The sequence below is a fragment of the Alexandromys fortis genome, unplaced genomic scaffold, assembly GCF_014885135.2.
Source record: "Alexandromys fortis isolate MF-2015 unplaced genomic scaffold, M_Fortis_MF-2015_v1.1 scaffold_406, whole genome shotgun sequence".
NCBI classification, from domain to species: domain Eukaryota; kingdom Metazoa; phylum Chordata; class Mammalia; order Rodentia; family Cricetidae; genus Alexandromys; species Alexandromys fortis.
This window is the reverse complement of record NW_026068280.1, coordinates 344,939-359,192: the sequence shown is the minus strand read 5'-3', so window position 1 is coordinate 359,192 and position 14,254 is coordinate 344,939. Positions and strand designations below refer to the sequence as shown.

Genomic DNA, 14,254 nt, shown 5'->3' with positions numbered 1-14,254 from the left:
GCTAGAAAGCGGCACTGCACCTGGCTCGTTTGATAAAAGTTTTGGTTGTGAGGAAAATGTGGGGCAGTCTTCATGTGTTGTATTGGAAAATTACCATGTCAAAGTCTTTATGGAATCATGCTTGGGAGATAAGTGTGTGGTCAAGTCCTAGCCTAGCATTCATAAGGCCCTGAGCTTTATCCTCAGAAGCAGAAAATATTCATCATCAGAACTAAAGCTTATACTGATTTATGTAAAATAAAAAGCTAGATTCAAAATGCCTTTTATTAACCCCTTTGTTAAAAAATACGGTGATAAAAAATAAGTTTAGACTAGGTGCCAATCCTTTTGGTAGTAATACTATGATTACTCAGCTCTTGGTATCAGAGAGGGATTGGTTTCAGGGCTTTATGCTGATGCTCCAATCTCTTACTTAAAATGGTACAGTGCTAACATTTGGGAGCACACATGTTCCAGCATGCTTTAAGCCATATCTAGATTACTTATAAAAATTTCAAACTAAATGTGCTTAGAAAGCTTAATTTTCTTACAACTTCAGTATGACAGAGCATTGTCAGAAATGGTAAAAGTACGAAATTATTTTAAAATAATTCTTAATATTTGAATAACTGAGCTGGGCGGTGGTGGCGCACGCCTTTAATCCCAGCAATCAGGAGGCAGAGAAGGGCAGATTTCTATGAGTTTGAAGCCAGCCTGATCTACAAAAGCTAGTTCCAGGACAGGCTCCAAAATTACAGAGAAACCCTGTCTCGAAAAACTCTATATAAAATCTTCCAGATTATTAAAGATAAATGATCTGAAAGTTAAGAAATAAAAATAAAGTTAATAATTTTTATTTAAGCAACACAAGTAAGTTCTAGAATTCATGAGGAATCTTTTTGTATTTACAGAAATATACTCTACTGGGCTGGAGAGATGGCTCAGCGGTTAAGAGCATTGCCTGCTCTTCCAAAGGTCCTGAGTTCAATTCCCAGCAACCACAGGGTGGCTCACAACCATCTGTAATGAGGTCTGGTGCCCTCTTCTGGCCTGCAGGCATACACACAGACAGAATATTGTATACATAATAAATAAATAAATAAATATAACGAAAAAAAAAGAAATATACTCTATTATATATTTTATTCATAAATGTATTTGGCAAGCAAGCCAAATAAAAGGTTTAATTTTAAAAATAATTTCTCAATAAGTCATGGAATAGTGCTTACAGAAATGTGGTTCATTTTCAGGTAATAAGTTGAAAAATTAAGACTTCAAGTCAGGAGGAGGTGGCACATACCTTTAAACCCAGAACTTGGAGACAAAGGCAAGTAAATCTGAGTTTGAGACAACATGGTCTACAGAGTGATTTCCAGAATGGCCAGGGCTGCACAGAGAAACCCTGTCATGAAAACACAATAAAATAGTAATACTTCAAAGCCTCAAATCTAAACATTCCCCCTCTGTTCCTTCTTGCTCCTAACCTTTTCTCCAGTCATTCTGACATTTGATGTTTTTGTTGTTGCTTTTCGAGACAGGGTTTCTCTGATTGTCCTGTAACTCACTCTGTTGACGAGAATGACCTCGAACCACAGAGGTCTACCTACTTATTCCTCCCAAGTGCTGGGATTCAAGGCATGTGTCACCACTGCCCAACTAACATTTAGTCTTTTTTCTTTCAAAGTGGTGGAGATGAATCCACGCTAGGGCAAGCTCTCTACATATTCAGCTCCCTTTAATCCTTTTAATTTTCTGTTTTTCTATTATCTCTCCCAACTTATTAAAAAGGGTTACTTCTCTTACACATCAGCAAAGAGGCCCTTATCCTCTTGACTTTGTTTTTTTTTTTTATTAAAATGGGGAACACTGAAATATTTTTTCTGAAAACATGTTCTTACCATATTGTCCTGGCTGGCCTAGCACCCATAGAGATCTGCCTGCCTCTGTTTCCTGAGTGATAGGATTAAAGGTATGCACCACCATGCCTGGTTTAAGATTGAGCTTTCAAATTCCTGTTTTCAATAGGTTCCTGTATAGTAACTAACCCCTAACATCCCGACAGCCTTTATCAAGGTTCTAACAGCAGTCAACATCTAGGCTTCTGACATTCTTGAAAAAACTATCAGCCTTAACTGAATCCTAGTCAGAGGTAAGGGGGAAAAGTACTCTGTACACACAGCAGATTTCAAAGCCTAAAAAACACTGTGGGTTGCTTTTTTTAGAAAAAAAAAACTGCATATGCATTAATTCTGGGCATCTTAGTCTATGGGGTCTGAGAGGAAAGATTAGCAAAAAGGAGATCAAAGTAACTGAGAGTATGTTTAATGCTGGCCTGGCTCCCAAAAGAAAACCCACCCATTTTTGTTTTCATTCCAAAGAGCAAATGAGTTAATTGTTCATTTAAGCAATTTAGCGTTCTATCTGCATAAATACTATTTCATAGCTGAAGAGGATTTTAAACTTTTCAACACAACTCAAGCTTACCAGAAATTCTGGTCAAACGTCTAATTTTCTTTCTTTAGAAATATGTTTACAGAGCTAGGTAGATGGCTCTGTGGGTAAAAGAGCACTTGATATGAAAGCAAGGGACCTGAACTCAAATCCCCAGCACTCAGGAGCTGGCTGGCCAGAATTGGGGGTCAGAGAAAAGCAGATACCAGGAGTTCAAGGGCTATTCAACTTCGCTAAAACGGCAAGCTTTAGGTTTAGTGAGAAACTCTTTCTCAAAAACTAAGGTACAAAGTGACAGAAGACTTCCAACATCCTCCTCTAGCCTCTCTTTGCATGTACAAGCACCTTACATACATAAACACTTAATACACACATGCACATATAATACAAATACATACCCAAAATATTACTGTCAAAAACACAGCACTTTTTCTCATGTTTCTAAAACTGTGAGGGTTACAAGGAAATTTCTACTTATTCTAGCTCTAACTGAAGTAATTAGATATAAACAAAGTCTTTTCAAGAAGTTTTGACTAAACAGTGCTAAAATTACAAGTATCAGGATCAGACAGCATGTTCCAAAAACATACATGAAGGGATTGCAGACCTATAATAACAGGATCTACACTGTACCCATGGGCTGTACTTCAATTAATGAGAATATCATACCACAAGCATGAGATTAAGAACAGTAACTATGTTAACAGTCCACTGTGAATGCTGATGGAGAAACTGTGTGGAGGATTAGTGTTTGGTGAAGAACACTGACACCACTATATTCTAAGGCATACTTTAGATACTCAAACCCTCATCCTACTACTACTACTACTAGGAACATTCTACTAGTTCCTAGGTGACTTCATAATGCTTTAGGCTTGTTTTAAAATGTAGCTTTGAGAGCCGGGCGATGGTGGTGCATGCCTTTGATCCCAGCACTCGGGAGGCAGAGGCAGGTGGATCTCTGTGATTTCAAGACCAGCCTGGTCTACAGAGCTAGTTCCAGGACAGGCTCCAAAGCCACAGAGAAACCCTGTCTCGAAAAACAAACAAACAAAAAAGTAGCTTTGATTTTCAGGTGTGTATGTGTATCAACACATACATGTGGTCAACAGAGGTCAATCTTGGATGTCATTCTTCTGGTGTTCAACTGTTTTTCTGACAAGATTTCTCACTGGCCTGAAACTTGCAAATTTAGCTGGGCTGGTCACTAGGACTCTAACACCTCTGTGCTGAAATTATAAACATGCAACATCATGGCAGACTTTTTTCCTGCATGGGTTCTAGGAATCAAACTTGAAGCCTCATGCTTTACCAATTGAGCTGCTATTTCCCCAAGAAACCAAAATGTAGGGGTTTGGCTGGGGGGGGGGGTATTTTATTGTTTGGTTTTTGTTGTTGCTGTTTTGAGACAGGGTTTCTCTGTGTATCCCTGGCTGTCCTGGAACTCTCTGTAGACCAAGCTCAGAGATCTGCCTGCCTCTGCCTCCCTAGTGCTGAGATTAAAGGAGTGTGCGACCATCTGCAGGTTTTTGTTGTTTTGGGATTTGTTGCTGTTGTTTTTTGAGATAAGGTCTTATTATGTAGCTCTGGCTGTCCTGAAACTGTGCAGACCAAGTTGTCCTCAAACTCAGAGATTTGCCTGCCTCTGCTTCCTGAGTGCTGGGATTAAAGGCTCAGTTTAAAGGTTTTAGTTTGTTAGTTTCATAGTTTTTAAAGCCATTAACTCCAGGTGAGCATTATGATGCCGGCCTGTAATCCCATCATTCAGAAAGCTGAGGCAAGAAAGTTAAGCCATCCTGGGCTAGATGAGATCCTGTCTTAAAATATCAAAGTGCTAGAAAGCTTTTCTGAAATATTATTTTCACTGACTTGAATTTTCACTAATAAAGATGTATTTTAAGCTATCAAAATTGTCAAAGTGGTAAATATTATATTACATATACATGGGTATGTATATGCCATTGTGTATGGATTAAGATCAGAGGACAACACTCTCCTTCCACCATGTATGTCCCAGAGATTGAACTCAGGTCATCAGGCTTGGCAGCAAGCATCTTTACCCACGGAACCATCTTGCCAGCCCAAAGAAGTAAATAGTCCCAAAATAAACATTTATTAAGTACAAATATATTCTCAATGATAGAAAAAGTACTATTCTAAATTCTGTACACACAACAGATACACATTATGGCCTTTCCTTCCTAAAAACATTAGCATTGCACTTAAAAAAAAACTGTAGGGACTCATCATAAAGCTGCCCAGTGGTATGCCTTTGGGTGTTCTAACCAGAAAAAAAAATAATTTTTATATAAATCCAGTTTTGAGGTAAGACAGAGAATTATGCTTAACCAATAAGGGGAAAAAAAACACACTACAGAGTCTGAATATCATGAGGTAGTTCATAAAACAATGTGTCTGAAATAAGAATGATGAGTTTACTTAAAGCAGACTATATTTATATAGTCTGCTTTCTTAATAAACTGGCAATCAAATAAACTATAAAACCCTAAATACAGAACAGAACTAATTTGTTTATCTATCCTCACAGGACTTAATAATTCTGAAGCTAATTCATATTAATATAATATCTAGAGGGTCAACAGCATGCTGAGCATTACCTTATGCATATTTATGATTTATGAAGATGCTCCTGTTCAAAGATGTTAAAATATGGACTCAAGATTGTAGCTAAGTGGAAAAATATTTCCCTAGCAAGTATGAGGCCCTGGCTTACCTCCTAGTAGCATCAAAATTAAAAAAAAATGTTGATGCCACTAGACTATGTTTTATTATTTATTTTCTGGGTTTTTGAAACAAGATCATACGTACACTGTAGCTCAGGATGGCCTCAAACTTAGGCCATCTTCCTATCTTAGAATTACAGGAGCCACCATTCCTGCTATGTCACTATATTAAAGAAATGAACAAATGTGTTCTAATCAATAATTTAACAATTTTGTTGGGGCTCAGAGGTTAAGAAGAGCATTGTGTGCTCTTCTAGAGGGCCTGAATTCAATTCCCAGCAACCACATGGGGGCTCACAACCATCTATAAAGAGATCTAGTGCCCTCTTCTGGCCTGCAGGCATACATGCAGGCAGAACACTATATACATTATATATTATATATATAATCTTAAAAATTGTTACAAATAAGGCCTTTTGTGTAAAGTATTTTGCCAAATATGCATTTACTGGATAATTTATTGTATCTATTTATGTATGTGTGGCCATGTATAGTCATGGAATGTGTGAAGATCAGAGGATAACTTTTGGAAGTCAGTTCTCTCCTTCTACCATTTAGGTCCCAGGGATGGAACTCAGGTTGTCAGGCTTGGTTACAAGTGCCCTGACCTGCTCAGTCATCCGACAGACCCATATTGTTTCTTGTTTTTTTAAGACACGCAGTGGTGGTGCATGCCTTTAATCTCAGCACTTGGGAGGCAGAGGCAGCAGGTGGATCTCTGAGTTTGAGGCCAATCTAGTCTGCAGAGCAAATTTCAGGACAGCTAGGGCTGTTACACAGAGAAATTCTGCTTCAAAAAGAATAAAAACCACAAAAAACAAACCAAACAAGACTAGCCAGGTACAATGGCTCACAACCACACAACTATAATGGTAGCACTCAGGAATCTAAGGTGGAAGAACTGTCTTAAATTCAAGTCTAGGGGGCTGGAGAGATGGCTCAGTGGTTAAGAGCATTGCCTGCTCTTCCAAAAGTTCTGAGTTCAATTCCCAGCAACCACATGGTGGCTCACAACCATCTGTAATGAGGTCTGGTGCCCTCTTCTGGCCTGCAGACATACATACAGATAGACTATTGTATACATAAAAAATAAATAAATATTTTTTAAAAAATTCAAGTCTAACCTAGGTTATATGGTGAGTTCCAGCTAAGCTTAGGTTACCCTATCACAAAACAAAAATAAAACAAAGAGCATGATTTAAATGATTTAACTCTCTACTGAAATTCATTGTGATAACAGGCCTTATTCCTTGTTAACAGATGCAAAGGACATCAAAGCTAGTAAAAATGCATGCCAAAGATAACTGCTTAAGTAAAAATTGAAACTATAGTCTAATTTCAATACTAAGAATCTTCGACACAAAAACAAATCGTAACCTAAACAACTATGTTTCAAAAAGACAAGATTTAACTTGGAATGTAGCTCAGTGGTGAAGTGCTTCCTTAAAATATGTGAAGACATGGATATAATCCCCACCCAGCATCATAAAAATCTAAATTTAAAAAAGACTGAAATTGTGAGGTTTGATTAAACAGTAATAACAAAAATGTGTTTCCATACCTTATATTCTTTCAGGGTTATGAATTTCTTAGGTTTGTGTTGTTCATGCTATCACTTTAGAATTTCCCAATTCTACTAACAACTTCTAAATGACTAAAGGTGAATCACAGGTAAACAGCATGTATTATGTACCTCCAGGGGCTCTGATTAGTCTAGCAGCTTTAAGAAAGATGCTGACATGAGAAATAAGCAGACCTGGATTTCATTCTGGACAGTACCACTTGTTCTGGAGTAAGATCCCTACCTTTCTGAACTTGTTTTCTTACCTATATAATGAGGATAACTTTTTGACTCTATACCTATGTAGAAAGCACTTAGTGAACACAACCTGGCAAACACACACATGCATATGCACACACAAAGCACTGTGTGTGGGGGGGGGGGGTGTGCGCGCGTGTCTGTTTCAGTGTTCCAATAAACAGTAGAGATGCCTTTGAGGAACTCAGAAAATCTGGAAACCTTGGCCAAGGGTGACTTCACAGAGCACTCACTATAAATTGAGGCAGTGTGCTGAGCTGAGAGAAATTCAGAAGGGATTACAGGGAATGAAAAGGCAGTAGAATAAACCTAGTAATCCTAGTGATTTGGACAGAGCTAGGGGCCTTATTCAGATTCCTGAATCTCTTCTTCAATGAGAAACATTCTTTTGCTTCTTAAGATGCCATCGCTTATATCTGACAGGTACTACTACAGGAAGAAGTTTCTTCCCAAAGCTTTGTATAGGTGCTTATTTTCCTGATGATAGAAAAAAGGGTCCTGACAAAGAAAGATGCCACACTCATTAACAGTTAATCTTCATCAAACACACTAAAATCTTTAGGTCTGGGAGTTTTTTTAACACTAACTGTATATAACCATAACCAAAGGATGAAAATTTAGGGAGAAGGGTCTAAATATGAGAAAATTAGTTTATTATATGCATATTCAGAGTTGCTAATGAAAACTCACTTCCTTAACTTTAGAGCAGCACTCTACTATAAAAATATAATCCAAATGACAAATGAAAGCCAAAAGATGGAAAATTTTAGATGCCCTACTATCCACATTTTAAAAAGCACAAAAGGTCAAATTTTATTTTGATATATTTAACTCAATATATCCAAAGTGCAATTTCAATATGTAATCAATCTTAAAATTATTTAAGTCTAGGGATGTAGTTCAGTAGTAGAACACCTAGCTAGCTAGTATCCACTAAGGTCCTACGTTTAAAATTCTTAGTTCCAAAGTAAATTTGAGATAAACATCCTTTTTGTTGCATTTTAAAAAGATTTATTTTATGGGTATGGGTATTTTGCCTGAATGCATATCTATGTGCATCATGTGCATCCCTGGTGTCATGGAGCCCATGGAACTGGAGCTACAGACAGTTGTGAGCTGCCATGTGGGTGCTGGGAATTGAACCCAGGTCCTCTAGAAGAGCGCCCAGTACTCCTAACTGCTGAGTCATTTCAATCCCACTTTTTGTTGTCTTAATCTTTGAACAGTGGAACTCAAATCAGTTACACCTGATTTGGGTCGTGCTGGAGACTGAATATAGTGCATACTAAGCTTATACTACAAACCGAAATCTCAGGCTCACATCTTTATTAGAAGGACTCTTTCAATTTTAACCCTTCATATAGTTTTAACTCCAATAAACCAAAGTATTCTACTTTTTCTTTAAGGAAAAAAATTTTATTACTCTAAACGAAACTGAACACAGAACAGAGTGAATAAAATTTTTGGTTTTGGTTTTAGTCACAGATATGAGCTGCTTGGAAACATAATACAAAAAAAATGATGATTTTCTAAGCCTAATAAGAACAACTAAATGGTTTTCCGAGTTTTTCCTCTGGCATTATAGTATTTTCCTGTAATTGTTCATAAAAAAAAAAACGCTAAAATGTAGCTGTGTTAACAGGAAACAAGGAGTATAAAGAAACTAAATTAACAACACAAGGAAATAATCAGACACATTAGAATACATCCAGAATGTGAAACACATTCTAGTCTTTCTCAAAAAAAAAAAAAAAGAAAAGAAAAGAAAAAAAGAAAAAGAAAAGAAAGGTGGAGGTTGCTGTAGATTAAGAAAGCTTAGAAATACATGAAGGCCAAAAAGCAATACAAAAACACTGGATTCTAGTAGATTTTGGAAGCAACTGCAAAAACTAGAATATGCATTAGCAATTTGATGATGGGCCTTAGTGTTACTGCCCCTAAGGTAAAAATAGTATTGTATTTAAATAAGAAAATTCCTTACTCATCAGAGAAATACAGTTAAGTATTTAAGAGTGAGGTATATTGATAATTACAAGTTACAAGTTATTTTCAAAAGCTAGAAAAGCAACAGCTACACATGATACAAGTGTTCATTACACCATTCATTCAACTTTTCATATGTTTGAACATCCTTAAAACAAAGGAGGAAAGGGAGAGGCAGTTAAAAATTAAAACAAAGACAACCAAATGTACTGTGCAAATCTTGATTAAATTTTAGTTCATGAAAAGCAACCAAAAAAGACACCTTTGAACTAACAGAAAATGACCTGGATGTTACATGATGCTAAAGAAATATTGTTAATTCTCTTGGGTACAACAATAGTATTTTGGTTATGTAGGATGATAGCCTTAATCTTGGGAGATGATACATGAAACAGGAATGAATGGTCACAATGCCTACAACATTCTTTTATTTTTTTTTTTTTTGAAACCTGGTTTCTGTGTAGTTCTGGTATAATGGCCTTGAATTGAGAGATCTCCCTGCCTCTGCCTCAAAAGTGCTGGGATTAAAGGCATGTGCCACCACTGCCTGGCTCTACAACATTCATTGAGCCAGTTCAGGAAGGAAAAAAGAACACATACTAAAGACTATACAATTTCTACCTATCTAACAAATATGTTAACAGCTATTAACTTACATATCATGTTGCTGGGGAGGCAGAGGCAGGAAGATCTCTGTGAGTTCAAGGCCAGCCTGGTCTACAGAGTGAGTTCCAGGGCAGGCTCCAAAGCTCCATAGAGAAACCCTGCCTCGAAAAACCCAAAATAATAAATGGCCTTTAGCAGGGCAGTGGTGACGCATGCCTTTAATTCCAGCGTTCAGGAGTGAGGCAGAGGCAGGTAAATCTCTGTGAGTTAGAGACCAGCCTGATCTACAGAGTAAGTTCCAGGACATCCAGGGCGACACAGAGAAACTATCTCGAAAAACCAAAAAGCAAAACAAAACAAAACAAAAAAACAGGCCTTGTTTGGGACTTGCATGAAAAATACATGGATACTATTTTCAAGGAGCTTAAAATATAAAATACATGTCTAAATTCTTTGTTTTGAGACAGGGTCTCTCTATAGCTGGCCTCTGCCTAAGTGCTGGGATCAAAGGTGTATGCCACCATGCCAAACCATATCTAATATGTATTTGCCAACAAAATTCTCCCTAATAGTTTGTTTTTCAAGTTATATTTCTAGCGATAAGGCCTCTAATCTGCATAATTGAAGTGCACCAACATTTAAAAAGTCATAGATTGTTTTAATAAATCTCACACACTATTAAGGCAATCTTACTAGTATTATTCAAGTGAAAGATTTTTGTATTACAAAAAAAATGAAAAATTTCTTCTCAACCGGATCTTAAGTTTACCTAAGAAAATAATTTCAGAAAGAAGCCTTAATAATATTTTTATCGTGAAAAAAACCACACACTTAGCCAATGGTGCTAACCATTGTTATGCGATAGGTGCAAAAGGAAATCAGCAAGTTCAATTGCTAGACAGCCTACTCAACACTATATTTTAGCCACTATAACAATTGCCTACTTTGAAAACTGATCATTGAAATGCAGACTAGTCTAGCAGCTCAGCATTTACAAATCATTAACTGCTCTCAGTTAACCATTATTGTGTCCCACAAGAGATGAAATTTTATTTTCTATTTCAGAAATACTTTCTACTTCAATCTCTAACTGAAATGCGGGGAGTAGGGGGCTCTGTTTTAGTAGTGAAAAAGCATCCTCATTTAATGTATAAAGACAAAACATTAATCCCCAGGGAAAGAGAGCAATAAAAACAATAGTAAAGGTAGAAAAAAAATCAAAACATAAGCAGCAAATGGTTTACATAGTTGATGTGGGGCTGGTTCTTACTGAACAAAAACAAGTAAATTCTTTAGTTTCAATTATTTCTGCCATATTAATACATTCTAAGAATAAAGATAAAATTCCATAAAATTCTCTATTAAAGATAATAACATTTCTACAAGAGCTAGTTCCAGGACAGAAACCAAAAAGCAGAAAAGAAAAAAAGAAAAGAAAAAAAAAGCTACGGAGAAACCCTGTATCGAAAAAAATAAATAAAAAAAAGATAATGACATTTCATAGCAGTTCAGAAGGGAAAAAAAAGAAAAACATGCCAGTCTGCTGAGTGTTATTCAAAGGCACAAATTTGTTTATTTTTCAAATGGCATAAACAAACTTCCTTTTCAGAGATTTTATTTTTCCACATGATCTGTTAGCAGCTAAAGCTGAGTATTTTAACATGAAGGGTGTCTGTCAAAGAAGTTTTGTGTGCTTTCTAGAAAGGAAAGATGCAAGAGGTAAACATAGCCCCAGAGGTAACCATGTGATTAGAAACCAATTAAGTTAGGCAATTACTGAAGCTGCTCTCTCTCCTTTGGGCAAGAATGGATTGAAAGTGAGACTCTGATATAAAAATGAAGATGCTTACAAAAAAGGCCAAGGCTGTTTTAGAGAAAGTATTTTAAAATAGAATTATTTACATGTTAAAATGTACACATGGATGCTTGATGAATATACATAGAGGATTTATGGTCTACTAATTTGGAAATGTCAAAATGTTTTTAGGCATATATACTATTTTCAGGGATAAATTTAGTTAGTATTCAACAGTGAAATGGGGAACAGAAATAAGTAAGAATATGGAAGACAATCACTCTGTGGCCTATTGGTCATCAAGAGCTATTTATATGTGCCCTTACTACATTTTAAATAACAAAATGCATTTAATGTATATGTACCATGTAGAATTGTAACTGCCCCCAATGTCAATTCTAGCATGGATTATTTATATTAACTTTAAAAATCTTAACCCAATTTATATTATAAAAAGCTAAAGCAAATTTGTAATAGTTGTATCACATTGTAAGCCAACCTTAAAAGTACTTCAAAAGTGGAACTATTCTACTACCTACCTGGTTCACCCTTCACTCACAAAATGTATTTTAAAAACAACTAAATACATAAGCTATAACAAAGTCAGCTTCTTATATATAAAATATTTTTATAAAACTACTTTGACTCCTAACCAACTCTGGGAATCTCATCTATAACAACATCTTTAACTAAATGAGGAGTCCTATCTACTGTTTTCAAATGCACCAACCTTTTCAAAAATGCTGGATGGAGTCATCAAACAAAACCTGATGTTCTGAATGATGGTATCTGTATGTCTCCATCGTCGTCTATCATGTCTCAGCCAAGACTGCACAGCCTCGTACAACTCAATTTCTGGAAACCTGCTCAGATGATCATTATCCAGATAAGACATGAGCTTCTCAAAGCTCAGATAGGACAGGAAGTCAGGCCTGGACATGAGTGGCACAAAGTTGTCTAGCAGAAAAGCGTCCAGCTTCTCCCTGACTCCCTCGATGTTAACACCGAAATCATCTAAGAGTCTCATAATTTCTGCACAATTTTCTAAGCAGATTTTGGCTAATAGAAAAGAACAGCAGAACTTCACCACTTCTATAAGCTGAACATACATTGCCGCTTGAAGGATTTCATGAACAGTATTCATACTCAGTTCTATAGTTCCATAATACATAAACTGAAGAACGTGGCTGAAACCGGTAGCTGTTAGACCTTTTAAATGAATTTTGTTCTGATCTCGTTCCCTCATGTCTGCAGTGAACATAATTCTGAAGTAATCACTTTGGGTGGCCAAGAGTGCTTTATGGGCCTGGAACTGATGATCTTCAATAACCAGAGTGACATCGAGAAGCAATCCCTCCTCATACAGTGCTCTGAACCCAGCAGAGACACTGGTGTCATGGAGAGAAGAACAGAAACCTTCCACGTCCCCTGCCATGAATCACCTGGAAAAAAGTAATTAAAGAAAATGGTATTAATCATGACAATGCATTCAGAAGGTATTATTAAGAGCTGTAACAGTTTTTATAATATCTTAGGTCTACTGCAACAGTCTCAAAAGTGTACAAACCCTTAGAGAGAAGGCAATCTTCTATGAAAGCTTCCAAGCTAATATTTTTGGGTTCCTACCTGGGGAAGAGACTCTACTAAAGATTAATCAATCAAGCAACAGTAACCTATTAACTTACAAACAACACACACCCATCTGACTTACTTTACATAATCCATCAAATATACACATGTTCCAAAATTAGGAATACAAAAGATTTCATATGTAGTTAAGGTAAAGAAAAAAAATAAATTCTATCCAGAAAAAAAACAAACTTGAAAATTCCTAGAAATTCACCCAAAGAAAGTAATTAGATAAACATGCCAAGTTGTACAGATAAAATTCTTCTTCCTAGGATTTATAATAAACTATTATAAAGTATCTGGCACAGTAACATGCATTTGCAGTTATAGCTCCTCAAGAGGCTGGAAGAAAAACATCACTTGAATCCAGAGTTCCAGGCCAGCCTGGGCATGATGAAGGAAGGAGAAAAGGAGAAGGGAGAGGAGTGGAAGAACAGAGAGAGAGTGATAAACAAAAGCTTGCTGAAAATTCAAAGTCAGCCTGAGTTACACAGCAAGTTCCAGACCAGCTCCTGTCTTGAGCTACAAAGACAGACCTTCCTTGTCAACAAAAAATACACAAAAGCTTGACACTTGTGGGACATGTGGCTCACGGGAAACAGAGGCATTAAGTTCTGGCCAGCTAGGGGTACATAACAAGATACTATGTAAAACAAAAACAAGTCTGACAACAGATTAGTAAATAAATATGGTACAGTCTTATGGTAGATTACTTTAACAGATAAGAACAGATTTCTATCTGCTTGTTCTGACAAAGGATGTTTATTAGCTGCTACCACAATATACTGAGTATAGCTTCAAAAATAAAATATATATGTATTTGTTCAGATGAGGAAAAAGTCTGGAAGAACATATACTAAAATGATGAACCTAGGTAGTAAGTTTTAAGAGACATTTTTCTTCTATACTTACCTTATTAACCTCATTTTAAAAAACAGATGAATGCTTTTATATCTAAAATATATCATTTTTAAAGGAAACAAATTTCCACATAGCTAAGAAATAAACCCAGGCATGGTGGTGAATGTCTTTATTCCCAGCACTTGGAAGGCAGACAGAGGCAGGTGGATCTCTGTGAGTTCAAGGCCAGCTACAGAGTGAGACCTGGTCTATAAAATGAGTTCCAGGACAGCTAGGGATGCTACTCAAAGGAAGTCTCAAAGGGAAGGAGGGAGGGAGGGAGGGAGGGAGGGAGGGAGGGAGGGAAAGAAAAAAATTAAGCTAACACGACACAATTAAAATCAGATA

At 36.5% G+C, this 14,254-nt stretch overlaps 1 protein-coding gene across 2 annotated transcripts in view; it reads right to left on the bottom strand.

The window, feature by feature from the left end:
- The window catches only part of Klhl15 (kelch like family member 15), a 46,849-nt gene that overhangs the window by 13,040 nt on the left and 19,555 nt on the right, over positions 1 to 14,254 (bottom strand). For both annotated transcript variants that reach the window (XM_050132166.1, XM_050132165.1), the window contains exon 3: positions 12,108 to 12,819. In XM_050132166.1, the coding sequence (XP_049988123.1) occupies positions 12,108 to 12,812 (705 nt within the window). In that variant the 5' untranslated portion in view covers positions 12,813 to 12,819. The remainder of the gene's footprint in view (positions 1 to 12,107; positions 12,820 to 14,254) is intronic.